At 46.7% G+C, this 27,946-nt stretch overlaps 1 protein-coding gene across 2 annotated transcripts in view; it reads left to right on the top strand.

Moving 5' to 3' along the window:
- Positions 1-27,946, top strand: part of Otoa (otoancorin) — a 90,017-nt gene that overhangs the window by 41,610 nt on the left and 20,461 nt on the right. For both annotated transcript variants that reach the window (XM_045131708.1, XM_045131707.1), the window contains exons 14-23: positions 35-175; positions 2,709-2,767; positions 3,973-4,090; positions 6,588-6,661; positions 10,816-10,951; positions 11,991-12,181; positions 17,328-17,421; positions 22,105-22,234; positions 25,266-25,453; positions 27,709-27,864. In XM_045131708.1, coding sequence (XP_044987643.1) covers positions 35-175; positions 2,709-2,767; positions 3,973-4,090; positions 6,588-6,661; positions 10,816-10,951; positions 11,991-12,181; positions 17,328-17,421; positions 22,105-22,234; positions 25,266-25,453; positions 27,709-27,864 — 1,287 coding nt within the window. The remainder of the gene's footprint in view (positions 1-34; positions 176-2,708; positions 2,768-3,972; positions 4,091-6,587; positions 6,662-10,815; positions 10,952-11,990; positions 12,182-17,327; positions 17,422-22,104; positions 22,235-25,265; positions 25,454-27,708; positions 27,865-27,946) is intronic.

Raw genomic sequence — 27,946 nt, 5'->3', positions numbered from 1 at the left:
AGGCTCTTACTATCTGTCCTCTGTATTTTGGCAGCTGATTGAAGCAGAAGACACTGCCTCAGGCATTGTGGAGCTACCAAAAGGTTTTTTTGAGGAAGTGTCTCTCTTCCATTTACGGAGAGAACAGGGATTTAATGCGACAGTCCTGAAGGAAAAGGAGCTTAGACGGAGCCAGGTATGACTGTGCTCAATCCTGGGTTTCTTTCCTTTCCTTTTGTGGTGCTGTGAGTGGAACCCGGGGCCTCATATGCGCCAAGCAAGTGTTCTTCCCCTCAGCTCTGCCCTAAACACTGACCTAGTATTGCTGACCATCTGTCTTGGGGAGCCAACAGCATAACATTAAAAAAAAAATATTTAAACGTATTTTATTTATTTGAGAGAGGGAGAAAGAGGCAGATAGAGAGATAGAGAGAGAGAAAGAGACAGGTAGAAAAAGAGAGAAAGTGAGAGAGAGAGAGGGAGAGAGAGAGAATGCGTGTGCCAGGGCCTTCAGCCACTGCAAATGAACTCCAGGCACATGTGCTACCTTGTGCATCTGGCTTATGTGGGTACTAGGAGAATCAAACCTGGGTCCTTTGGCTTTGCAGGCAAGCGCCTTAACCATTAAACCATGCCTCCAGCCCAGCATAGTGTTAAGTTGGACAAGGGCTGAGAAGATTGCTCAGTGGGTAAAGTCATGAAAACATGAGAACTGGAGTGTGGATCCCAGGACCCATGTACTGGTGGGCAGCCATGGTGGGCAGCCTGGAATCCCGGTGCTTGGGGGCTGAGACAGGGGTCCCTGGGCAAGGTGGCTAGCTAGACTGGCTTCAGGTTCAAAGGACAGCTCCTGTCTCAGTAAATAAAATAGAGAGCAACTGAGGAAGGCACGCTATGTCAAGCCACATCCACATACTCCTGTACACACATGTGCCCAAACACATACATATACACACATGTGTACATACACATGTTAGACAAGACACGAGAATGAATTTGGGCTGCCATTTATTTACTAGCTTTGGGGAAATTAATTCTCTTTTCCTGCCTCAGTTGTCTGATGAGGGTGCTTGCTGGTGAGGATTGGTACATGTGGCACCGGGCGTAGGAGCAGTGTGCTGTAAGTACTAACCAACGCTGCCAGCACCAAGGCTGCCTGGAGAGGATGGTACTGTTGAGACGGATGCCTGACTTCCCGCAGATGTAGACGGCCTTCATTTCTCAAATGTCTGTTGAGCACCTTCTTAGAGCCCAGCCCTGCTCAGGACACTGGGAATGCAGACATGAGAAGTCCCAATCTGCTCAGGGATCTTGCTTGGGCTTCTCAGGAGGCAGGATGATGGTCTACCTATCTGTTCTGGTTACAAACCACCATAAAGTTTAGCAGCATGAGCTATCATTTTTGCATGTGTATGTGTGTGTGGCATGCATACTTGTGTGTTCACATGTGTATGAACACGTGTGTGTGTGTGTTTGTGCATGCACGTGGAGGTCAGAAGTTGACATTGGCTGTTTTTCTAGATTAGTCTCCATTTTATTTAGAGAGGCAGAGTCTCTCACTTGAACGCAGACCTTGCCAATTCAGCGAGTCTAGCTAAGCCAGCTTGTACCTGGCCATCCTGTGTTTCTGCTTCCCATGTGCTAGGATTACAGGAAGCCTCTATGGCAGCTGCCATGCCTACCTGGCATTTTCTTGGGTGTTGGAGGTTGGAACTCTGCTCCTTATGCTTGAATACTAAGTGCTTTCATCCATTAAGCCATCTCCCCAGACCTCATTTCAAGGTATTTTTTGTGCTAGTAATTGAGTTGATGGAGTTGTTATTTCCTGAAGAAGTCTGTGGAGGGTCCCTGTACCTGACCTTGGTGCTCTTAGAAATCTTGTGGGTCACACAGAGAGCACCCAGAACTTCCCTGCAACTGTTCACTTTGCCAGAGCCCCTATGAGACTTTGAGGCCCCCCGCTGGCACCTCCCAGAAGCCTCTGTCTAATGCCAGCTCATAACTTAGTCTGTTTGGGGAATTACATTCAAAGTTTCAGAGTCTATAAAATAGACAAATGTCGTACTTGATTGCTTTTGCAAGTTAGGTGTTCTGTAAAATTTCATTCCTTAAAACAAATGACTCCCCTGTCTATTATGTATTGTTCTAGAGTGCTCATCTGAGAGGGTTTGAGGGAGTGTGTGCTGTGTGCTCAAACTCTTTTATTGATGCTACTGTTTGGCCCTTCCTGGGGCCATCACCTCTGTTGCTGTGGGGAGCTTTGAGGTCAGGGCTACATGGGGTCATGCAAATAGGGGCCACAGAGAGTCCTCCACAGGCAGCAGCTTCATGAGCCACTGTAGCCTGCTGCCCCGTGACTCTGCTCCTCACTCACACTTTACAGAATGGAGAACTGCACTGGATGTGACAGCTTGGGCTCTGGGATTACTCTGACAGTAGTTCAAATCTTGGCTCAGCCATTTAGTCATTGCACGGTCCTGGGTTAGTAACAATCAAGACATCTTCTCTCTATATTTGGCCCCACTTACATCTGGATGACTCTGGCAAAAATATCTTCAGACACCACAGTCCATCTGGGCCCAGTGACCAGGGTCAGGGGAGAAAATTAGAAGCAGAAAAAACTTCAGTGGTACCTGATCCAGTGAGAGTAATAAGGGATCATAGTGTGATTTTCCAACAGGGTCTGTGTGCTGGCTCCACCTCTGTTGTCAATATTTCTCTTCCCTCAGGCCCTGTTCTTGTATGAGCTTCTGGCAAAGACCACTGGAAGGCCTGAGGAGCTCCTGAGGTAGGACAATGTATCTCAGCCTTGGGGCCAGGGGCCTAATTTCCCTGCAGGGAGAGTTGGGCAGTGTATTCATTTCTTTTGCATAGCTGTGAGCAAATACCCTACTAAAACAACTTCTGGGAGGAAAAATTGATTTGGGCTCATGGTTTCAGAGGGTGCAGCCCATCATGGCAGGGAGGGCAGGGTTGGAAACAGAAGTTCGTGGTGGGCATAGCAGTTACCTTTTCATTGCTGGGACAACACATCTGACCAGAAGCAGCTTACGAAGGGAAAGGGTTTATTTCAAAGTTAGAGGACCCAGGGGAAGTTTCATTGCGTCAGGGGAAGCGTGGCATAAACTGGAAGCTGGCTCACATCAGCAGGGAGGCGGTAGAGAGAGCTCACTAGCCTGCACTGGCAAAGGGGGCAGCCTTATAAAATTCAAAGGCTCACCCCAGTGACACATCTCTTTTATAAAGGCTCCACTAGCTGAGGATCAAGTACAAGGCATACTCACAAATACCTGAGGCTGTGAGGAATATTTTACATTTAAACCATCGCAGTGGGCCAGGAAGCAGAGACAGGAAGTGGCCGGGGATCATATACTCCTAAGGACCTACTTCCAGTGGTTACTTCCTCTAGTTCTTCCCCACTTCCCGTGTTTCAGTCAGCTTCAACTGCCGAGATGAACATTCGAACTGGGTACAATGTAGAGGAGGAATGGGATTTACTTGAAGCTTACAGATCCAGGGGAAGTTCCATATTGGCAAAAAAAAAAAAAAGCTGGCCCCCTTTCACAGATCCAAGCAGAGAGAGGAAAACCCCCACCAGCACCAGCACCAATACAAGCAGGCGGGCACAGCAGCAGGGACTCCGGGCAGAGCTCAAGTGCTCTGCATGCCTTAAGGCTGGAAACAGATCTGCCCCCAGCAACGCCCTTTCCAGCCAGGTGGCTGGAACTTCAAGTTATAAGCTCTCATAAAACTCTGAGTCTATTGGGGGTCACTCATTCAAACTGCCACATCCTATTTCTAGGACTCCCTAAATAGCACCACCATCTGGGGACTAAGCACTCGAATCATGAGCCTGTGGGAACAGTGCTTACTCAGATTGTATCAGGCACTCTGATCTGTAGCTTATGACTGATGGGACTTGTCTTCTCTCACTCCTTCTTGCTTCTCCCCTCATCGCTCCTTTTCCTTGGTGGTCTTTGTTGTTTTCTGTAGTGCTGGGCAGCTGGTTAAAGGTGTGACTTGCTCACATATTGATGCCATGAGTGCCGATATCTTCCTGGACCACTTCCAGTATTTCGAGGACAACCTCTCCCTGCTCTCACTGGATCAGGTACTACTGGAGGGCTTTCCTGTTCTAATTCTCTCTGCAGACCCCAGTCACTGGGGCTGTACTGCTGTGGAGTCTACACCAGAGCCATCCAGCTATAAGTGACGACTGGGGCCAAATATAGAATCAAGATTTCTCTAATTTCTTTTTTAAAATCTCTAACTACCCACATCTCTGTAGCTGAAGTTTCAAATAAGTTGCTTATTTCACACTCAAATGAGATACTTAAAATCTATTTGTTCACCCTTTGCATGCTCATAATTATGTCCTCCTGGACTTGAAGAATCCCTCATGCTGTCCTTTCTGGGGGAAGCCACGATTGAGAGCAGCACAATGAGAATGATTTTCTTTGTCTTGTTCCAAATGATGATAGAGACTTTGGGAGACGAGATGCAGTTGAGTGACTTCTCACGGTCACTGAATTATACAATCAGGCCTTGGGGAGAGTATTCAGGCTTTAAATTGAACTGTTGCTTAGAGAGAGTCCTGAGATGGTGAGCCAATGAACACATGAGGCATCTTCTCAAAGCCAGGCTTGGATTTCACACCTGAATTAAATGTTTCTGAATAGCAAATTCTCTCCCTCAGAACCTGGAAGCAGAGAGCTTGACCTCAGCTCATCAGAGAAGCAGGCAAAGCTTTCTGGAAGCCCTGTCATTCCCGTGGCTCTCAAGCATGACTTTGCATCATTGCCTGGAAGATGTGTTAAAACTCAGATTGAAGGACCCACTTCCAGATTTTCTCATGTAATAGGTTTAGGGTAAAGCCCAAGAAATTCCATTTCTTTCATTTTTATGTTCACAGTGGTGAGGATGGAACCCAGGACTTTGGGCAGGCTAGGGAAGCATTTTAGTACTGGGCTATACCCACAAAGTTTCCATTTATAATTACTTCTTTCATGAAAGCTACCAATCTACAGAAGTTCTGTTCAGGCAGGGAAACTGATAAATAAGCAAATGGATGGAGATCAGACCTGCTTTAAGAAGACCCTTAAATTGGAGCAAGAAGAGTTGTGCCCCAATCAAATGCCTCTTAGATTCACAGTTTTCAGAAACAGAAAATACCAGTTAATTAGAGAATTTACTTAAATATTGTTTACTTACATTTTATTGGAAACACATACTTATTATAAAAATGAATTAATACAAAGTGAAATTTTCCTTTGGAATAGTGGTTCTCAACAGGTTATTCTTCGTCCCCTGGTGCCTGTTGGTCATGCTTGGCGCACTTTGTTGTCACAGCTGGGCTTGGGAGGTGTATTAGTTACTTTCTTGCTGTGGCCAAACACCCGGCAAGAAGCAGCATAATCAAGGAATGGTTTATTTCAGCTCATAGGTCATGTTACAGTCGGCCGTGGCGGGAAGGCATGGCGTCAGGAGCTTGAGTGGCTGGTCACATTCAGACCACAGTGAGGAAGCAGCGTGCTGGATGCTTATGCTCAGCTCACTTTCTCCTTTGGGCTGGGACCCGGGCCCATGGAAGAACACCGCCCACATTCAGGGTGGCTCATCCCACCTCAACTGACCTAATCTAGAAATTCCCTCACTGACATGCCCAGAGATTTATTTCCATGGCGATACTAGACCATGTCAAGTTGACAACCAGAGATTAATGATCACAGAAGGCATTACTAGCAGTGTAAGCTGGGGCGCTGCCCGACACCCTACCACGCACAGAGTGACCTGATGCAGGTTAGCTGTCCGAAACTGCAGCAGTCCCAAGGCTGAGCATCCTGTTCTACGGGAAGCTCGGAGAAAGTTTGATTTGCATTTCCAGAGACTTCTTAGGTGCTTCCTTAGCCTGCAAGTTATGTTTAAGTATATAAAATTCACCTGTAACATAAAAACCACATGCACTCATACTACTGCCTTACTACGTGTGGATGGATGTGTATATACACATACATCTATGTAGGCCAGGCATCGTGTTAACATATAAATCTACATTATTAAACCAAAAAAGTTGCATAGCATTCAGTTATAAACATGTGCCACGTGCTTAGTCTTTTCTCTGCAGAGGGACAGTGAGGCCATCTCTCACTTTCTTTTTTTAAAAATGTTTTATTTACTTACTTATTTGAGAGGGCGAGGCTGATAGATAGGTAGGTAGGTAGACAGAATGACAGATAGACCAGGCACAGCAGGCCTCCAGCCACTGGAAACACTCCAGGCGCATGTACTTCCCTGTGCATCTGTTTACATGGGTACTGGGGAATCGAACGTGGATCCTTAGGCTTTGCAGGCAAGTGCCTTAGCCACTAAGTAATCTCTTCAGCCCTGTATCTCTCTTACAGTCACAAATGAAATTATGATGAACACCTTCATACTGAAATGCTTGCATACATCTTACTATTGCTTCAGTTTCCTCATCTGTCAATTGGACACAGGAGTAATGTCTACACCATAGGCTGGTCTATTCTGCAAATGGATGGTTACTAAGCTTGGTTTGTGCTTGTTTGTATTATTATTGGACTAAATTCTTGGAACCACTGTTCTTGCAGGTCAATTGTTTGGCATGGAAATACTGGGAAGTTTCCAGGTCATCTATGCCACCGTTCCTCCTGGCCACGCTTCCGTGAGTGGACATCCACCCCCTTTCTTGCTCAACTGTGAGATCAATGGGGGTCCTGAGTTAGCAATTCTCTCTGGGTTTTCTTGAGGAACTGGAGGCTTGGTGGAAAGGGCCTGAGAATCAGAATTAATTTTGTGCTCTACATACATAGATATTTCATTCTCTTTCATTGCCTTTGATTTAAAAACAACAGCTCAGCCGAGTGTGGTGGTGCACACCTTTCATCCCAGCACTCGGGAGGCAGAGGTAGGAGGATCACCATGAATTTGAGGCCACCCTGAGATTTCATAGTGAATTACAGGTCAGCCTGGCTACAGTGATACCCTACCTTGAAAAACAAAACAAAACATAAAAGCCAGAGCTCAAATAGCCCAAGCCAGAACTGAGGCCAGTGATGCAGGCCCCACCTGGGCTGGCCTTAGGGATGGAGAGTAAGGCCTGATGGGATCATGGGGGTGGGGAGGAGGGGCTGCCTGTGTTTCAAACATCTTCTGAACATACTTCCTCTCCTTACCTCCTCCTCCCACATCTTCTTTTGCTATTATTGTTCCATTCATTTGGAGAATGTTTGAGTACTATGTGCTAGCTTTCAGAAAGAAAGAGAAGCTAAAATTTCTCCTTATAAGAGCTTATAATCAAACATGAAGTCCATTATGATATCAAGGCGATGTTTGATTGAAAGTAACAGACCCTGGCTCAAGTTGGCTGAGGCACTAAAGGAGTCTACTGGTGTGTTCAGGGATGGACTTCAAGCATGCTGGGACCCAGGGGTTCAATGAACGGTTTCCATCTCTTGGCCCAAATTTACCATCTGTCTTCATTCACTATTAGGCAAGTTCTTTTTCTACTGTGGTACATGGATGGTCTAAAGTTACATTAGCCCCATATCATGTCAGATTTGGGAAAAAGAGAGACTTTCTCTTCCCATGATTCTTAGTAAAAGTGTACTTAACTCTAATTAGCCTTAATTGGGTCAAATCACACTCCTTGAACCAATCAGTGGGCTTGAAAGGATGGGTAACTTTGGGTTAGGTCTGTATTGTACCCCTCAAGCTGGGAGGGAAATTGGCTTCACCACAAATCACAAGGACTTAAAATATAGGAGACAGCTTTCCACAAAAAAAAAAAAAAAAAAAAATCAGCTGGGCTTGGTGGCACGCGCCTTTAATCCCAGCACTTGGGAGGCAGAGGTAGGAGGACCGTTGTGAGTTCGAGGCCACCCTGACCCTGAGAATACAGAGTGAATACCAGGTTAGCCTGGGCTAGAATGAGACCTTACCTCAACAAATCCATATGCTATTATTACCATAATGGGTGGTGACCAGAGAGGAGGGCTGTCACCTTCAGACTGGAGAGTCTGGGAGTCTGAATTATAGGTTAAAGGCTGAGTTGGGATTGACTCGAAGGTGGGCCCTGGGGCACAGGGATGCTAGGTGCAGCAGCAGCGGAGGACAGCCAAGCCCAGTGGCGAGCACCTGTGCGCATCTACGGAGCAGGTGGGGAGGGAAGGCTGCAGAAGGAAAAGACATCACAGGCATAGGCCTTGTGCTCTGGTGTAGCCATGAGAGCTGTGTCAGACATTGTCACCAGCAGCAGGGGCAGGACGCAGGGCCCTGACAGAGGAGGAGGACAATGGGAGTTTATCTCAGTAACCCGGGCCTACCCCTCCCCTCACTACAGCCCTGCAAATGTCCTTCGTCAGCAGAGCAGGGCTCCTCAGACTAGCCCTCCTCCGTTCTCCACTGTGCGGCCAGCGCCTTGTTTCTTCCTTACATTTGCCATGAACTGAGATGACCTTCTTTGCTTCTGCTAAGCGTGCTTGGCTTCTGTGTCCCTTCTCTGGCCTGACTTAGACAGCAGGAAGGCAGTGTCTCCTGCTGGCTTGCTCATTACTATCTGGTGACTAGTATAGCGCCTGCAGACATTTATTGAAGGAATGAACCAATGAAGAAGTAAGCCCACGGGGGACTGGGGAGATAGCTTCATGGATAAAAGTGCTTGCTGCAAAGGCACGAGGAGTTTACTCTCCAGAACCCAAGCAAAAGATGAACGTGGTGGCATAGATTGTAATCTCAGTGCAGGGGCGGCTAGGACAGGCGGGTCCCTGAAGCTCACTAGCCGGCCAGCCTAGCATAATTGGCAAGATTTAGGCCAATCAGAGACCTTGTATCAAAGCAGTGGAGGGTGATCCTGAGAAACGTACCTCAGGTTGCCCTTGGGCCTCCCCATGCACATACATGCATATGCACCCACCCACATGTGCACCTGCACATGAATGAACATGCACATAGGTGAAGGAAAAGGAGAGGAGGAGGGAGAGGAGGGAGAAAGAGGAGAAGAGAAGGAGGGAGAGGAGGGAGAAGCTGCCACCTCTGGTGCCGGGCATGGAGAGAAAGGACAGATTAGCATCATATTAAGGAGGCAGCAATGAGAATTTGGAGGTGGAGGGAAACTGGAGCTTGGGGTAGCAGAGAGGAGGAGGAAGATGTTTGGAAAGAAGATGTTCAGTTGGTTTTGCGGGGAGGAGTAGACTGCCTGGTCTTTATTTCATTATTATCTTAGTAAGAAGAAAATTTAATTTCTTATTTGTGTGTGTGTGTGTGCGCATGCTACCAATAAATGTCCAGCTTTACTTGAGTGGCTAAGGAACTGAACCTGGGGCTACCTGGCTTTGCAAGCAAGCACCTTTAACTTTAACCCCAGTCCCAAGAGTGTTAATCTCTACTGAGAGAAATTATATGCTAAGAAGAATATTTTGACTAGGGTTGAGTTTGGTGACTCAAAAACCACTGTAACAAGGCTGGGTGTGGTGGCGCACATTTTTAATCCCAACACTTGGGAGGCTGAGGTAGGAGGATCATTGTGAGTTTGAGGCTAGCCTGAGACTAATTCCAGGTCAGTCTGGGCTAGAGTGATACCCTACCTTGAGAAAAACCAAACCAAATCAAATTAAAGCAAACCAAACAAACCAAGTCATTGTAATAATTCAGACTTTCCACACTCATCCTCCCTGGACCATCATGGAAAAGAGCTTAGGAGAGAAGCCAGGTGTGGTGGTACACACGGGTGAGCTGAGCACTCTGGAGACTCAGGCAGGAGGATCACAAGTTTAAGGACAGACTGGGATGCATAATAAGACCCTGTTTCAAAAGCAAAAACTAAAACCCAACCCCCTGTACCAAACCCCACCTCAAAAGAAAGAGCTTGCAGGAGAGCTCTGAACTGGGGCTTCGGAATTGGAAGCTATCTTTCTATTGTCTTTATTCCTTACTGTCTATGCTATTGTGTTTATCTTTGCCTCTTTCTTTTTAAATTATTTATTTGCAAGGAGAGAGAGAGAGAGAGAGAGAGAGAGAGAGAGAGAGAGAGAGAGAGAGAATGAGAATGAATGGGTGTGCCAAGATCTCTCTAGCCACTGCAAACATACTCCAGATGCATGCACCACTTTGTGCATCTGGTTTTATGTGGGTACTGGGGAACTGAACCTGGGTCCTTGGGATTCTCAGACAAGTGCCTTAACCACTAAGCCATTTCTCCAGCCCTCTCTTTTTCTATCTCTTCATTCTTCAACTAGTCCACCAGTCAGTAACTGCTTATAGCGAACCCATTTTCTGATTAATGTTTCCAGGGCTTAGAAGAGATATAGGATGGGGACTTTGTCCCCTGTCCCACAAGGAGGGGAGTATTGTGGGGAACTTATTTCCCTCATCTAAACACAGAGTATGATGGAAGGATTTTTCCCTGTGCCTAAAAGAGAGGACCTGGAAAGTTGGCTTCCCTTCCTAAAAGAGAAGCATGGAGCAAGAGAGATGGCTTAGTGGTTAAGGCACTTGCCTGCAAAACCAGAGGACTCAAGTTTGATTCCCTAGGACCCATGTAAGCATATTCACAAGGTGGCACATGCATCTGGAGTTTGTTTGCAACAGCTAGAGGACTTGGTGTGCCCATTCTCTTTCCCCCTTTCTCTCTCAAATAAATAAATAAAAATAAAAAATGAATAAAAGAGAAGCATGATGGGTGGGAGGCTAGTTTTCTGCTGCAAAGTACCCTGGCCTCACTGAGAGGGAAACTCTGTGGCACTTGTGGTGCTGATGCGTCCTGAGGTCTCAGGGCATTCTGGGCAGAGCAGCTGTTCCTTGTCCTCCATGTCTCCCCAGGGCCCGCTTCCTGGCCACCATCTCTGCCTCCCAATGCGCGGGCTTCCTCATCAGCCTGGGGAGGAGACGTTTGGATGCCTTGGTTTTAGATGCCTACAAAAGGAGCCTGATCCTCGGGAAGGTGCAGCAGTGCCTGGTAAGGGGCCTCCTGGGTGACATTTGCATTAGCATCCCTTCCCTTTGCGTGTCTGTGGCCAAGAGGGGAGGCTTGGAGGAGCTATGGGGCTAACCCTGGGGTTTTGGTTGGAACAATCTTGGTCATGGGTCCTGGACACTCTCTGAAGGTCTGTAAAGAACACCAAGTCTGGGTTCTCATTAGCCGCTCAGGCTGTTGGTGATGTGGCTTGGACCAACCACTGCCCTCCCCAGAACTCGGGGTCCTCACGTAAGGTGTAGCAGCACTGCCGAGTGCTTGGGGGCAAAACTCTGGCAATCACTGAGGGCCTCAGCCTGAGCCCGAGCCAGGCTGCCTAGGAGCCTGGCAGTTTCTTTAGCTTTACGAAGTGGAAACTCTTAGCACTGAGCTCTTACAGTTCCTATGAGGATGAAGTGGACCAAGACCTGCAGACGGGCTGGTGCTCCTCACACAGTGCGTGCGCGTTACCCACCCTTGTCGTTTTGAGAAAGCATCGTGGGCTTTAGTCTAGTGCCATGCACTCTGCAGCGTTTCTTTCTGTTGTTATACTCCACTATTACAATGGCTGTTGAACTCTGCTTCCTTTCGGTGCTGGGGACAGAAGCCAGGGCCTTGTGCATGGTAGACAAGTGCTCTACCACTGAGCTCAGCTCTTTGTATTACCAAGAGTAACAATGACAATAGCCCTCATTTTACTGAGTCCTCACCACATGCCAAGCTGGGTTTCCTAGAAAGCCTAGGCCTGCCTCCTCAGGAGAAAATCAGGCCCTGCTCCGTGACTGGTGGTCCATGGTAGATTAGGCAATTCAGATCCAGGAAGCTTTCTTTTTCAAGGCAGGGTTTCACTCTCACCCAGGCTGGCCTGGAACTCACAGTGATCCTCCTAGCTCTGCCTCCCAGTGCTGGGATGAAAGCTTGCACCACCACTACATCCAGCCCAGACCTAGGAACCTTAAAGGAGTCTGGTGATGGGAAGTACTGAGAGGTCATGACCTTGAGCCCTTCTGGATCTCCCAGCAGCCCCATTTGTTGGTTTTAGGGTGGTTCCGTGGCTGATGAGTACACCGTGGACATCTTGGGGGATCTGGTATGCCATCTGCCAGCCACCTTCATTGAGAGCGGGATCTCGCCCACAGCCTGGGCCGCCGCCCTGCACGGCCTCAGAGGCTGCCCGGACCTCAGCCCTGAGCAGAAGGCCGCGGTGAGGCTCAAGATCCTGGAGCAGCACGGGTGAGAGGGGCCAGGCTGCGCTGGGGGCGGTGTGTGAGGTGCTGGCCCTCTCAGCCAAGAGGGCCACCAGCTTAAGGTGAGCTCGGACAGGCATGCGTACACTGGAAATGGGCTCTTTCTTCTTGTGGCATCAGATTCCCTGTCAAGGAGGAACAGGTGTAACTCCCAGCCAGCCTCACCTGGCTGTCACCAACCCGCCTTGTGGGTGGAAGGGAAGGAGGGCCGAAAAGACGGCACTGCAAATGCATGGTGTCAGTATTAATATTATTTTAAGAGCCTTTTCTTTTTGTTGGGCTGAGGGCGGAACCCAGAGCCCTGCACCTTGCCACTGAGCGACACCTGCAGTCCTTGTGAGGCGATCTCTCTGTGCGTCTGTGCGTGGTCTTGAGCTGTTGACAAGGCATTTCTGTGTGTGTGTGTTCATGTGTGTGTTCATGTGTGGGCACATGTGTAGAAGTCAGAAGAAAACGTTTGGGCCAGTTCTTGCCTTGCTATTTCATTTTATATTTATATATTTATAATTATATTTTATTTAAAAAAATTAAATCATTTTTATTTTTAAGATTAAACATCCTCAATGACAATACAGAAAAATACTCCTTATAACAGTCATATGTGATGATCAGTTTTCAAACTAGATGTAAAATGGAACATGCTCACAAATTGAATATCTCTGTCAAAAACATCCACCAAGTAGCTACCAAGCTACTCACCAACCCAAGAGGAAAGGCAACTATCCAAAGAGCTAACAAAACCTAGAAATAGAAATCTGGATGTTATGCTAAATAACCACCCAAAACATGGCTGGAGCAAAAGGAGGGGGGGGCGTTAAGGGGTTAGAGAGACGTGTCGGCAGTTGAGTGTACTTCCTGCCCAATCGTAAGAGCCCGAAGGCTTGAGACTGCCAGAATCTGAACCTCCAGATCCCACTTACATGTGTGGATGTGGCTATGTGTGCCTGTAACCCCAGTTCTAGAAAGGAACAGAAAACCAAGAATCTAGGCCAAGTTACAGAAACACTGGAGACTCCAGTTCAAAACAAGATCATGAAGAAGTATGACGGTGGACACCTGAAAGTTTCACTCCAGCTACTTCAGGCAAGCATTGAGAGAGCAACGAAATGCTAGATTCATTACCACATCTCCTTCCTCCTTCTCTCCCCCAACCCTCTGTCTCTCACACCAAACATACACAATATAAAACAGGCTTACTAAAAAGTGGGGGTGGGGGTTAAGGGGCCAGATTACCACAGGGAATGAAAGAAGACCTTAAGAATTCAAGAAGTTTAAGACTACAACAAAAATGAGGTATATAGGTTCAAAAGAACATTCAATAGGACTGACAGGATGTCTGAGCAGTTAAAGGTTCCTGATGGTAAAACCCGCCAGCTGGGGTTTCTAATCCCCAAACACCCACATAAGCCAGATGCAAAAAGTGGTGCAGGCATCTTGTGTCGGATTGCGATGGTAAGTCCCTGGTACTTGCACACATATATATACACACACGCAAATTTTAAAAAAAAACACACACAAATATTCAGCTTAGGAACACACTAGGATTTCTCCTAACCCAGCACCAAATAAAAACATGTGCTTCTGGAATTAACTCTAAAACTGCATGTCAACAGAGGTGTGATGAGGTGAAGGGAAAAAATGTAGAACAAAGGGGGGCGGGGGGCACAGACACGTTTGAGTCAGAGCTCTGCTCCCCAGGAAAGTGCAACAACGAACTCTTCTGAGCCAGAATCACTAAATTCTAGATTTAGCTTAAACCCATAGGACTACACAGAACACTCACAAATATCAAGATCCAGGGTTCAGTGCTGGGAAGTGCGTTTCCACCACACCAGAATCTCAAACCAGCCGGCCACATCCACGTCCCGCTGTGAAATACATCCCGGAGAGTTGCGAGCCCGCTGGGTGGAGGGTTGTGTCGGCGACACACTTTTGCCTGCATCTTGTCCTCCATTCGCGGGTTCATCGTTTCTCCCCCGGATCCTGTCTACCGCCCACCATAAACAACCCCAAGATTCCCACATCTCTATAACCACTCACAGAACAGACAGCTATTATTTTTATTTTTGTGTTTGTGTGTGTGTAATGTGGCATGTACATATGTGTGTGTGTGTGTGTGTGTGGTGTGGTCCCCATATGGTCCCCTGAAGGGGTGTGTGTGGGGCTCTCCCCTATGGGGGCCAAAGCTGTACGCTGAGTGTTCTACTCCATCACTCTTCTACCTGTGAGCTGGAGTCTCTTTACTGATTCAAGTTCTTGCAGGGATCCCACGATTCTCAGGTCTCTGATGCCCAATGGGACCAGAGTGGCAGGCACGCGGCCATCCCCGATGTCTCCGTGGGGTCTGGCTCACCCTGGCCCCCAGGCCCTGTGCTCTGCAGGAAGTGCTCTGAACTGCTGAGCCCTCTCCGGCTGGCCTCCGCATTTGCAGGCAGCGTTTCTCTGGACGTCTCTCACCACTGTGACTATTTCTGTTGTTCTTTGCTGAGCTCACCACCAAGAGCTTTCTGGGAGATTTCCCTGCCTGTGCTTTTCCTCTCGCCACCGGCTGGGCTTATGGAAGCCCACCATGGCTTTTGGCTTTTTATGTGGGACCCAGGAAAGAATGAAGCTGGGTACTCAGGCTTCAATGGTTAGCATTACTGAGCCATCTCCCAGCACTGAAATACTTTTTAAAAGAGCAGTTTCTGTTTCATAGCAAAATTGAGAGGAAGGTAGGGATGTCCCATATATCCCTTCTGCCCATATGGCTTCCTCCTGAGCATTGTTCCCGCCAGAGTTGGGTATTTATTCCAGCTGGTGAAGCCACATTGACATCATTGTCATGAGCACCTGAAGTCCAGAGCGTATGCGAGGGTTCACTATTGGTGCACCTCCTTTGGGTTTGGACGAGTGTGTAATGACATTTTCACCATGAGGATAGGTGTGGAGCATTTCCGCTGCTCTTACCAGCCTCTGCTCTGCCTCATCATTCATCCGCGTGCCTGGCTTCTGGTCACCAGTGATAGCTTTGTCTTCTCTGGAGGTCATGTGGCCGCAAGCATGCTGTGTTTAGTCTTTCTCAAATTGGTTTCTTTCACTTCATAACATACATTTGAATTTTCTCTGTGTCTTTCCATGGCTTGATGATTCATTTCATTAGCTCTGAATAATATCCCATTGTCTGGAGGTGTACCACCGCATTTACCCATTCGCCGGCTTGATGCTGCCTCCATTGCTTCCCAGTTTTGGCCACAATAAATAAAGCCGCTGTAAGCATTTATGTGCAGTCTTTCTGCAGACCTAAGTTTTAAAAGCCCCTGGGTCAGTTTTGAAGTGTACAATTGCTGGTCCATGTGGTAAGAATGCGGTGCACATGGTCTTGTTAGAAATCGTTAAACTGTCCAAGAGGCTGTGCCATTTACACGCCTCTTAGCGGGTGAAAATGTCTGTTTCTCTCCATTATTATATTTTTGTTAAGATATTAATGATGATGACAGAAGCACTGTCACCTCCAGGTGAGTGATAGTAAAGCAGAACCCTTTCCATATAGGACTTTCGGGCTATCTCAGGTTTTTGACTAGGATCTAGGTGTCAGTCAGCGTGGAGATGACAATTTTTTTTTTCTTTTTTGAGACAAGGTCTTGGAATGTGCCCTAGGCTGACCAACCCAGGACTCATGATCTCTTGCATGTCTCCTGAGTGCCGAAACAAATACTTTAAAGTAATTAAAGTAATTACTGTGCCACGGGCATTTCACTATCATATAGAGTTTAGCCACAGGGACACAGGAGCCTGGCTTACTGTCAATTTTGGTTTCTATCATCTTTTGCTTATGTGGGCTGGAAAAGTTGCTTCAGCTTTTTGCAGTTTAATTAAATGTGTGGATACAGATAAAGAACGTATAATCTTGCCTGGCACATATGCACTGAGTATGCAACAACTGTTTACTACAAGGATGAAGATATAGTGGTTATTAAGATAGGTTGGTTCCTGCCTTCATGGAACTTACAGTCTAGTGGGGTAATGTAGTTTATTAAAGCCATAGATAGCTAGGCAGACCTATGCACTCCTGTAATCCTGGTACTTGGGAGGCTGAGATGAGGACCATGAATTTGAGTAACCTGGTCTAGGTAGTGAGTTTAAGGCCAGCCTGGATTACATAGTGAGACCATCTGAAATACTCCACGGGTCTCCTGGGGGCTCCTTGAGCAGTAGTAGTTTGCCTTGGTGCTGGAGTGTTGGTTACGTACACCTCCTTTAGAGAGGTTGCCAAACACAGGACGATGAACTTCACTGCAGACATTTGTGGTCTAGCTAGTGGATTCTTTGTCACTGCTGTTGATCTTCCAAATTCAAGATCTTTTTTGCTGTAATTTGTAATTTATTTTTAAATATTTTTATTTATTTATTTATAGGGGGAGAGAAAGAGAGAGAGAGAGAGAGAGAGAGAGGATGTGAATGGGCACACCAGGGCCTCTTACTGCTGCAAATTCCATACACATGTGCCACTTTGCGCATCTGGCTTTACATGAGTACTGGGGAATTGAGCCCAGGCCCGCAGGCTTTACAAGCAAGCTCATTTAGCTACTGAGCCATCTCCCCCATTCTGACATGGTAAAAGGAACAACTAACATTAGTCTTTTATTGAGGAAGAGGAGGAAGGAAACACTATGCTATAAATGACAGAAACTGGTAATTTGATTCAAACTGAAAAATGTGGCATTTTTAATTTTTTTTTTGTTCAGGAATGGAATATTAATTACCAGGAATGAACTTCAGACATGGATAGATCCATGGTTTCAAATGGTGTCATTAAGAGTATGTTCCTTCCAACCCTCAGTTCAGCAGTCCTTGTTGTGATAACATTATATTATAACAGGATTTGTCTCCAACATCTCTTTATTGGGAGAGACACCAGAAAAAGAAGAGCCCCTTGGTAGTTCCAGTGGAATTCCCAAGGATGACTCTGATTGGTTGGTCTGTATCACCTGTCAGTACTGTATTGTATTTTGGTCAGAGAAGTAGGAATGTGTTTGACAGCCTTTCTAGGTATGAAGGATGGTCTGTTCTTGAAAATAAAAGATGCTGGGGGCATAAGGGCACCAACTGTCCCTCTGCATATCTTATTTCACTGCTTATATCTCTCTTAGGCCCCCTGGGAACTGGACAGCCGAGACGACAAAGGACCTGGGACCTTTCTTAGCACTTTTCTCTGGAGATGAGTTACACTGCGTCGCCACCAAGGTATCCCTGTGACCCATCTTAAGAATTCTGATGGAGTCTGAAGGGGAGGGGAAGTGTGCTTGGTTATATCTACCCTCAGGTTTGCTGTCAGTTAGTGGCTCTAGAAGCTTCCCACCATGTCTCAAAGAGCTCAGTTATTTCCAGCTTTATTGCAGATTGTCCAAGGTTCAGGAGCAGACAGTGAGGTGGGAGCTGCTGGCCTGTAGTCTAGGCCTTTGCCATGGCTCTCTGTGCAGATGGGGTCAGCGTGGTCATTCAGCCCGCACCCTGCTGCCTGTGTGTCTCACATGATGCCCGTCCATGGACTTGCGCCTCAAGGTATTAAGTCAAAAAGAATCAAAGCACAAATCCTTACTGAGTGTCAACTTTAGACACCAGGTAGTCTAGGCCAAGCAACATGCAAAGCTAGTAAAAATGTGTCACCTTCTGTCACATAATTATTAGTTACTTTGCAGACTGTGAACGACATAAAGGAGGGTCTGGTGGTTTGGATCACATGTCCCCCATAAACTCATGTGTTTTGAATGCTTGGTTCCCGGCTGATGGCCACGTGGGAGGTGGAACCTTGCTGGGGGAGGTGTGTTGTTGGGGGTGAGCGTAGGGGTGTTATATAACCAGCTCCCCTTTGCTGGAGCTGGGCCCGTTCGTCTGCTGATGTTTCCACGTGATGTGACACAGGTGACGTCCAGCCTCTGTTCACACGATGCTGCCCCTGCCGTCATGACACTTTCCCAAGGGATTGTAAGCCAAAATAGACAACTTTTCTCCCATCAGCTGCCTTAGGTTGGGTGCTTCATCCCTGCACCACAAAGGGGACTACCGCAGCGGGTCATGTATTTGGACTCATGGTTTCAGAGGTCTCTTGGCTGTGTGTGTTTGGGCAGAACACCGTGAGGGAAGGAATGTGTGATCAAGGCTGTTCCTCATTTCTTGGCAGATAGGACACAGGAAAGGAATATTGGAAGAGGTCATGGGAAGAGATAGCCTCAAGGACACACTCCAAGTAGGCCCTACCTCCAACCTTTCACCAGTAACATCTTCTGTGAATCAATCCATTAGGGGATGAATCTCTTCTGAGGCTAGAGTCCTCATGATCTAATCAGCTCTGGAACACCCTCACCACACAGAGAGGTGCTTCACTAAACTCCTAGGTGATTCTCAGTCTGATCCAGTAGACAATCAAGATTAATCACCATGGTAACTGAGCCACACAGTCTCACTGCTGCATTACATCAAGTGATTGTTTCCTGCAGTCTGCTCTATGGGTCAATGGGGTAGCCATCCTTACTCTTTCAGTCTGTTTCTGGAGCCCTTGATGGGGCTCACAGTGAAAGTTCCCAACAAAAACTGCCATACTTTTTTTTGGGGGTAGGGTTTTGCTCTAGCCCAGGCTGACCTGGAATTCACTATGTAGTCTTAGAATGGCCTTGAATTTACAGCTATCCTCCTACCTCTGCCTCTGAAGTGCTGGGATTAAAGGTGTGCGCTACCACACCCAGCAAAAAGTGCCCTTCTCAAGACCTTGCCTGGAAAATGGTGGACTTTCACTTTGGCCACATCCCCATGACTGAAGCAAGGCCCATGACTAACCCCTGTCTCAACAGGGACAGAAGTCTCCTTCCACGGAGGAGGAGTGAATGTTTGCCAAACTGCTCAGCTTTAACAAATCACACCTCACATTTTCACACATATACTTCTGCACACCAGGTGCACATTGCGCATGCACAGGGCATGCCTCCCCACCTCGGTCACATGTTCACAGCATGCATATGATGTTCAGCCACAGGAAAGCCATCCTGTGGGTGTCCACACATAACCATAAGCAGTGAGTGCATATTAGACACTGCTCCAGTCTCGTCATAAGTCAGCGTATGAGATTGTGAACGTTTTGAGTCAACCTAGTGGGACCTCAGAAACACAGCATAGAGTTACAAACCGCAGAGTTGCAAGTATGCTCAGCAGGACACTAAACACATGAGTAAAAATTAGCCAAATCAGCCAGATGTGGTGGTGCATGCCTTTAGTTCCAGCCCTTGGGAGGCAGAGGTAGGAGGATGACAGTGAGTTCAAGTCCAGCCCGGGACTGCTAAGTGAATTCCAGGTCAGCCTGGGATAGAGCAAGACCCTGCCTTGGAAAACAAACAAACAAAAACACTGGCTAAATCAATTTTAACCATATGCAAAACAAGTCCATTTGTAAGTTGGGTCATGGTTACTGTAGGAAGAAGCGAGGTGGAAGAGGGAGGGAGGGACCCATTGCTTGTATCTGTGATGTTTTATTCCTGAAGAGGGATTGTGGGTTTGTGGGTGTTTTGTTGTATTATTCTCTATGCTTTTTTTTTTAATGCTGGAAATATTTAATGAAACAAGAAATACATGCTCTTGGTTAAACAAACCCCAGATGTTCCAAAGGCTATCAGATGGAAAGCAAGTCTCCCTCCCACCACAGACTTCCAGTTCCCCTCCTTCCCTCTTCAAGGGCAATCACTGCTCCTACTTTTTTATGCAGCCTTTCAGAAAAATCCTACCCATGCATACCCACACGTTCCCTTTTAAACTTAGAAAATGGAAAATAGCGGTGCCCCTCTGCTATGCTCTTTGCGTTTTAAAAAATCAGCTGTAGTCATGCAGTGTTTAATGATGGGAGTCACTGATGAGGAATGCTTCATTAGGTGATTTTGCCACTGTGTAAACACCGTAGAATGTACTTACACAAAGCAGCGTCTCTAGGTGACATCATCTCATGGGGCCCACTGTTGCTGTGAACTCACTGACTGAAAATGTCATCAAGCAGGATTTGGCTGTGTTTTATTTTATGACTGTGTTCAACATAATTCCCACAAACACCTGGGTGGTTTTTGGTATCGGGATGGTTATGACGTCACTAGGCACTGGACATTTTTTCAGGTCATGTGGGCTCGTCACTCTACTTGCTGTCATCGTTGACTGTAAGGTCATTAGGTGGCCCGTGAACTCTTAGAGCCTCAATACGTGCCCTAGTCACTGGAGAGACCTGGGTGAGGTGGAGCAGGTGTGTGTGTAATCCCAGCCCTTGGGAGGATAGGGCAGGAGGGTTGTGACTCTGAGGTCAGCCTGGGCTACATAGTGAGACCTTGTGTTTGTGAGAGAGAGGGAGGGAGGGCAGGAGAGAGAAAGGAGAGTGAGAGACTTGGGGAGATTCTAAAATATTCCCCACCCCAGATGAACTGGAAGTGGATCCTAGACATCATTAAAACTGCCAGTGATTCCTACATTTAGCCGGACTGACCTGCTGCTGTGCCAGCCTGACTCAGGTTCTGGGGACTCCTGTGGATGGGGAGCTACCCGGCTGGGCTTTCCCTCTGGAGAGCTGGCACCAGGGAGACAGGCAGTGTGAGATCTTGACGCTCTCTGGGCACATGGCTGAGGCTCCTGATACTATCCGAAGTCTCAACAAAGTACATAAATTCCTGATGAGAAATTACACCCCCAGGGCCACCAAAGCCCCCTCATTATTACTCTGCACCCAGAATGTATATTTAAATCTTTTCTGGCTCTTTTGAATTAAAAAATGTTGTATTTATTTATGAGAGAGAGAGAGAGAGAGAGAGAGAGAGACTGAGAGGCAGAAAGAAAGAAAAAAAGAAAGAAAGAGGCAGACACACAGAGAGAATGGGTGCATCAGGGCCTCCAGTCATTGCAAATGAACTCCAGATGCATGCACCACCTTGTGCATCTGGCTTACGTGGGCACTAGGGAATTGAACCTTGATTCTTAGGCTTCACAGGCAAGCACCTTAACTGTTGAGCCATCTCTCCAGCCCTCTGCCACTTTTAAAAATAATAAATGTAAAGTTAAAATAGCACCAAAATCAAAAGATAGAGGTGCACCTGTAGTGTTTATAGATGTTACCAGATTGCTTTGGGGACAATGGGAACTGAATGAGGAAATGAATGAGTGGACACATCTCTTGCATTAACTGTTATCACTTTATTTTATTTTTGGCAATCTGATAGGTGATATATGCCCATGTTAGTTCACATTTATTGCCTCATTATGGAGGCCCATATTATTTTTAGAGGATTCCTTTAAGAGACAGCATTAGTTGGGCTAAGGGATTGAATTTATATGAGAAGCTGCTATCAAGAAAAAGCACCCTTTAGCCCCAACATACCTCAAAAGGGGCCTGACTGAAACTAAAGAAAATTGGCGAAACAAGCAAGGGTGCTGTTTTCCTGATGAACCGGATACCAGCACAAGGAGGAAGGAGACCAACACTGAGAAAAATCAACTCCTACCAAATCAGAGAGCCAGAGCCTCAGAGGCCCCCAACACCTCAGCACTGAAGCAGACCAAAAATGAACCCAACATAGCTCAGGGAAATTTTGCGGACGATGGGGTGGAAAGAATGTCAGAGCCACATGTTGGGTCATGATATGCAGAGATATTTATCGTACCAATAACTGTGGGCTAACTCCACAATGCACGACCCATTTACATCAACAAGGAGGGTCCAATGGGAGGGGTAGATCATGGATGAACCTAAACAATGGTACCAAACTGCCTGTATTTGTTGAAAAGAAAACTAATAAATTGAATTTAAAAAAAAAAAAGAAAAAGCATCCTTGGGGCACTAACGGTGTCATAGTTTAAGCCCGTATTGAAAGCTGCCTGATGTGTTTTGTTGTTCTTTCTCTCACCCAGTTTCCTGATGTCCTTCAACAAGCAGCTTCCCAGACAGCTGCCAGGCTGCCACCTTCAGAATTCCTGTGGGCTGTCTTTGAGTCTGTCTGGAATAGCAGTCATGGGAGTCCCCACTTTGACCCCACCTCTGGTGAGTGTTCCTGGGGGATCGGACCCCGTGTCCAGGGGGCAGTGTTTGGGGCTGGATCTGTGACATAAGGAGCCCTCCTAGTTCAGGGAATGGAATGAAGTATTTGCAAAGCAATACAATGGCAAAACCCACAGGCCAAAGAATTGAGAGCTGTGGCAAGTGATTTGAAAGCACATTTCAGGCAGATATGTAATGATGGCTGAATGTGTATGACAGGTATTTCAGTAGGGTTGGCTTAAAGGATCAATATGGTTTAACTGCTAAATATTATTAGGCAGGCTAGCTGGATTTTGAATACAGAGTCTGCCACTGAATGGCTGTGTGACTGGGAAGCTCTTGAGTGTCTCTGTATGTATTTTGAGTCTGGATTTCACTCTGTATCAGGCTGTCATGGAACTCATTGTGTAGCCCAGGCTGGCCTCTAACTTTTGGCACTACCCCTCTGTTTTCATCCTCTGTAAAGTGGGGATAATGAAAGCCTGAATTTCAGTGGGTTCTTATGAGAGTTATTATGATTTGTTTAAACCCATAATAATGGAAATGTTCAAAACAGATTTTCTTCTTCCTCCTGTTTTTTTTTTTTTTTTTTAGGCAGGAATGGTGGCTATGCCTTTATTTTATTTATTTATTTATTTATTTGAGAAGATGGGAAGGGGCAGAGAGAGATTGGGCTTGCCAGGACCTCCAGCTACTGCAAACTCCAGACACATGCATCCCCTGTGCATCTGGCTTATGTGGGTCCTGGGGAATCAAACTGTAGTTCTTAGGCTTCACATACAAACACTTTAACCACTAAGCCATTTCCCCAGCCCTTCCCCCTTTTTCTGTGACAGTGTTTGGCTATGTTACCTAAGCTGGACTTAAACTTGCAATCCTCCTGCCTTGGTCTCCTGCTGTGATTACAGGCATATGCCGTCTTGCCCAGGGTGTTGTCAGTATGCTCTAGAGGAAGGAAGTGATTGAGTGCATTTTACAAAGAGGAGTTTTAGATAGCCTTACATGATGCAAGGTCTGCAGTCTAACAATGGCTGTCCCAGGCTGGAGAGGCTGAGGAGCCTGTAGCTGCTCAGCCCATGTGGCTGGATGCCTCAGAAGTTTCAATCTGGTGCTGAAGCACGCAGGATTCCTGGACAGCCTCTGGTCTTCAGTCCATGTTGGAAGGCCAAGGAAATTGGGCTCTGATGTGTGTAGATTTTTGTTTTTGATTTTTTGAGGTAGGGTTTTGCCCTAGCCCAGGCTGACCTGGAATTCACTCTGTAGTCTCAGGGTGGCCTCAAACTCACAACAACCCTCCTTCCTCTGCCTTCCTGAGTGTTGAAATTATAGGTGTGCGCCACTGTGCCCAGCTAGATTTTTTCAAGTTTGTTCTTGATATCACTTTTCTCGAGAGCTTGTTTAGAGGTTCTAACAGGGGAGCATGGCTACTCTGGTATACCCTTAACCAAAGACCAGTCCTCCTCTATTCAGGGGAGGTCATCCTCTGCAACTGAGCCCACAGCTTTGGAAGAGATGCCAATGGAGTGGTGAGAGGGGAAAGGGACACCCATCTAGGCAGCCAGATCAGCTGAGTCCACCCTGGAGATCAATGGGGTAACAGATATCATAGCCAGATCGCCTCACACCCGTCTTCTCCTGTGTTTTTTTTGTATGTGTGTGAGCATGCACATCACGCCATAGCACGTATGTGGAAATCAAAGGACAGCCTCATGTGTTGGTCTTCACCTTCCACCCTGTTTGGGATGGTGTCTTGTTCACCACTGTGTAGGTCAGGCTAGTTGGCTTGTGAGCGTCTAGGGGTTCTCCTGTCCCCACCTCCCATGAGTCCTTGGCATGCTGGGATTGCAGACGTGTGCAACCATCTGACTTTGCTTGCGTTCTGAGGATGTGAACTCAGATCCACATGCTTGCACAACAAGCACTTTGCATGCGGAGTCATCTCCCCAGGCCTCCTGGGAATTATTTTCTGCTTTGCTTTTAGTGATTACTGAATGGACAGAATTACTTCTCGGTCTTATTTCATGTGCAAGTATGCTCATTTATGATACAAATATTCACTGATCCACTCTGTGCCTGGCTCTACTCTGAGCTTGTTCTGAGCACAGAACAATGGTAATGTCAAGCCATGGCTCTGCCATTTGATCCTTTGCTTTCTGTCATTTTGGATTACACTGACCCTGGGGATCAGGAGGGATAGGCTTGTACACCTCTCTACTTGGGTTGATAAAAGTGTTAAGGGCTGCACTTGATATGCTCTACTTTGGCCTCTTGGTTGGAGTCCAGTGAATTTCCACTGAAGATGCAATGAAAAGGGAGTGGCTGCAGGGGTTGGAATATGCCTCCGTTTCACATGGTGCCAGTGAGTCAGTAAGCTTTAGTACTGGTTAGTTGCTGCAACAAAGAAATCCCAAGATTGATTTGAAGAAGTTTTAGGTTTTCTCACAGGCTAGGCATACTGGGGTCAGAAAGGATGTAATTTGTTTATTGGTGGATAACTGCTTTGCCCATATAAAGATGAATTTATTCAAAGGCTGAAATGCATTTTTGAATTTATTTATTTGTAAGCAGAGAGGGCTAGAGACAAGAGAGACAGAAAGAGAATGGGAGATCCAGGGCCTCCAGCCACTGCAAATAAATTCATGGCAATCTTCTTACATCTGCCTCCTGAGTGCTAGGGTTAAAAATATTTTATTTTTTTATTTGCAAGCAGAGAGAGACAGAGAGAAGAGAGATAGACAGACAGAATGGACACATCAGGGTCTGTAACTGCTGCAAACAAACAGATGCTTGTACTACTTTGTGCATCTGGCTTTAAGTGGGTACTGGGGAATTGAACCCTGCTCATCAGGCTTTGTGGGCAAGAACCTTAACGATCAATACATCTCTCCAATCCCCTTTAAGAAGATTTTACCCTGTTTTTAAGACAAGGACACTGCCTCTTGGGGGTCTGAGAAATATTATTTAATAAAGCAACCAACAGACATTTCCTGAAATCCCTTCCTCTGCTGCTTCCCTGTGTCTACCCATCCCTCAGGTTGCCATGGAGTTGCAGCTCCCTCTTCTGATGACATCTTCATGTTGGCAGAAGCCAATGCCTGCTGGACCCCTGATGTCCTTCTCTGTCTGGAAGAAGACACGTTCATTAGGAATGTGGAGCTGCTGGGGTCTGTGAGAAGTTTTGACCGGCCTCAGCTGATGGCCCTGAAGGAGAAGGCCATCCAGGTAAGCCTACCACAGGAAGGAAACAGCAAACAGAAGAACAGACACCCACATCCAGCCCTGGCATTGCTGTGCCTGGAACCCCCTCCAGGACGTGAACCTCGGTTATGTTGTTGACACTTTTCCCTGCCTCTGCTCAGCAGTGGTGGAGCTGTGGTTTCCTTATCTGAGCAACGGGCCAACTGCCACTTCCTCCCTCTTAGGGCAGAGGCAGAGGACAGCAGGAAAGTGTCTTGGCATCTAATGGATGCTCAGTAAGTCCAGTTCTGTGTGTGCTCTGGTCGAAACTGCTTGTGGGAATACTGTCTTTCCTTCCTCCACTTGGAGACCCCAATAGCTGCCTGCGGCAGGTGTTCTCAGCATCAGCCACAGATTCATTGAAAAACAGAAGAGAGGAGTACAAAGCAGCGCATGCTTGGAGAGGCGGGGCTGCCCTTAAGGTCTTCCTCATTTGCTTTTTTTTTGGATTAAAAAAATATTTATATATTTTTCTTTTAAATATTTTTATTTATTTTTTTGCAAGCACAGAGAGGAGACAGAGAGAGAGAGGAGAGTGTGGGAGAGAGAGAGAATGGATGTGCCAGGGCCTCTAGCCACTGCAAACAAACACTAGATGAATGCATCACTTTTGTGCTTCTGGCTTTACATGGGTACTGGGATATTGAACTCAGGTCATTAGGTTTTGCAGATAAGTGCCTTAACTGCTGTGCAATCTCTCCAGCCCTATTTAAAAAAATATTTTTATTTATTTATTTGTAAGGACAGAGAGAGAGAGAAAGAGAAAGAAGAGAGACAGAGAATGGGTGCACCAGGGCCTCTGTCTATTGTAAATGAACCTCAGATGCATGTTCTACTTTGTGCAACTGGCTTTACTTGGGTACTGGGGAATTGGACTCAGGTCGTTAGGCTTTGCAGGCAAACACCTTAATGGCTGAGCCATCTCTCCAGCCCATTTTTGTTTGTTTGTTTTTTGAGGTAGGATCTCACTCTGTGCCAGGCTGTCCTGGAACTCTCTCTGTGCTGCCAGGCTGGCCTCAAACTCACAGCAATTTCCCTACCTCTGCCTCCCAAATGCTGGGATTAAAGGCATGTGCTACCACTCCTGGCATCTCTAGCTTATTTTTGTTGGCAGGGTCTGTCACTGAACCTGGAGCACACCAATTTGGCTAGACTAACTAGCCAGTATGCCCCAGGTCTTAGACTGTCTCTGCCTCCCCAGTGCTGGGATGACAGGCATGTGTGCCACCATGCCCAGTTTTCACACGGGTGCTGGGGATCAGAACCCAGGTTCTCATGCTTGAGTAGCAAGCACTTTACCAACTGAGCCATCTTACCAGCCCTCTAGTGATAATATTTCTTTTTTTCATTTTATGTGTGCACATGTGTGTATGCCAGAGTCTTTTGTTGCTGCAGATGCATGTGCCACTTTGTCTCCAGCAATATGTGGACGCTGGAGGAATTGAACCTGAGCCATCAGGCTTTGCAAGGAAGTGCTTTTAACTGCTGAGCCATCTCCTCAGCCTTAACTAGTGATAATCTTTTCCCAAGAAAGAAACACTTGATATTTTGGTTTATTCACTTCAAGGGTCCCAGCTTTTGGTGTATATGTATAAAATATTATTGCAAATTAATAGCCATCCTCAGCATCCATGGGAGATTGGTTCCAGGACCCCATAGATACCCCAATCCATGTGTTCTCAAGTCCTTTGTATACAATAGTGTGTATACATATCTCCTATCTACCTATCTATTTATCAATTATCTATCTATCTAAATATGTCTACCTCTCATACTGGTTAGGTGGTAAACAATAGAAATTTATTTCTCACAGTTCTGGGAGATGTGAAGTCCAATATCAAGCCACCAGTAGACTCAGTGGCTGGTGAGGGTTTTGTTTTGCTTTTTTGTTTTTTGAGGTAGGGTCTCACTCTAGCTCAGGCTGACCTGGATTTCACTATGTAGTCTCAGGGTGGCCTTGAACTCATGGCAATCTTCCTACCTCTGCCTCCCAAGTGCTGGGATCCAAGGTGTGCACCACTATGCACAGCTGAATTTCATTTTTAAGTAAGTGTATGGCACAAATCCCATCCATGAAGGTAGAGGCCTCATGTCCCAATGATTTCCCACATGTCTCATTTTCTGACACTATCACGTTGAGAATGTATAAGTCTGGTGAGGACATAAGCCTTTAGATCATAGCAGATGTTGTTAGTAATGTTCATTTTGATCTGCTCCCCCCTCCCCATGCCCTGCCCCAGGTTTGGGATGTGCCTTCCTCCTGGAGAGAATACCACATTGTCTCCCTGGGGCGCATCGCTCTGGCTCTGAGTGAGAGTGAGCTGGAACAGCTGGACCTCAGCTCCATAGACTCAGTAGCATCCTTGGGCCAGCAGACAGAATGGACCCTGGAACAGGTGGGTAGATATCCCTGAGTCTTTTAAATATTCTGGTTATCTTAAGTTTACTTATGTATCCTTCACACCTCTGAGCAGATTC

Source organism: Jaculus jaculus, chromosome 12 (assembly GCF_020740685.1).
Source record: "Jaculus jaculus isolate mJacJac1 chromosome 12, mJacJac1.mat.Y.cur, whole genome shotgun sequence".
In the NCBI taxonomy this organism is placed as follows: Eukaryota; Metazoa; Chordata; class Mammalia; order Rodentia; family Dipodidae; genus Jaculus; species Jaculus jaculus.
The sequence above is the reverse complement of the archived record's forward strand: the minus strand, read 5'-3'. Positions and strand labels throughout refer to the sequence as shown.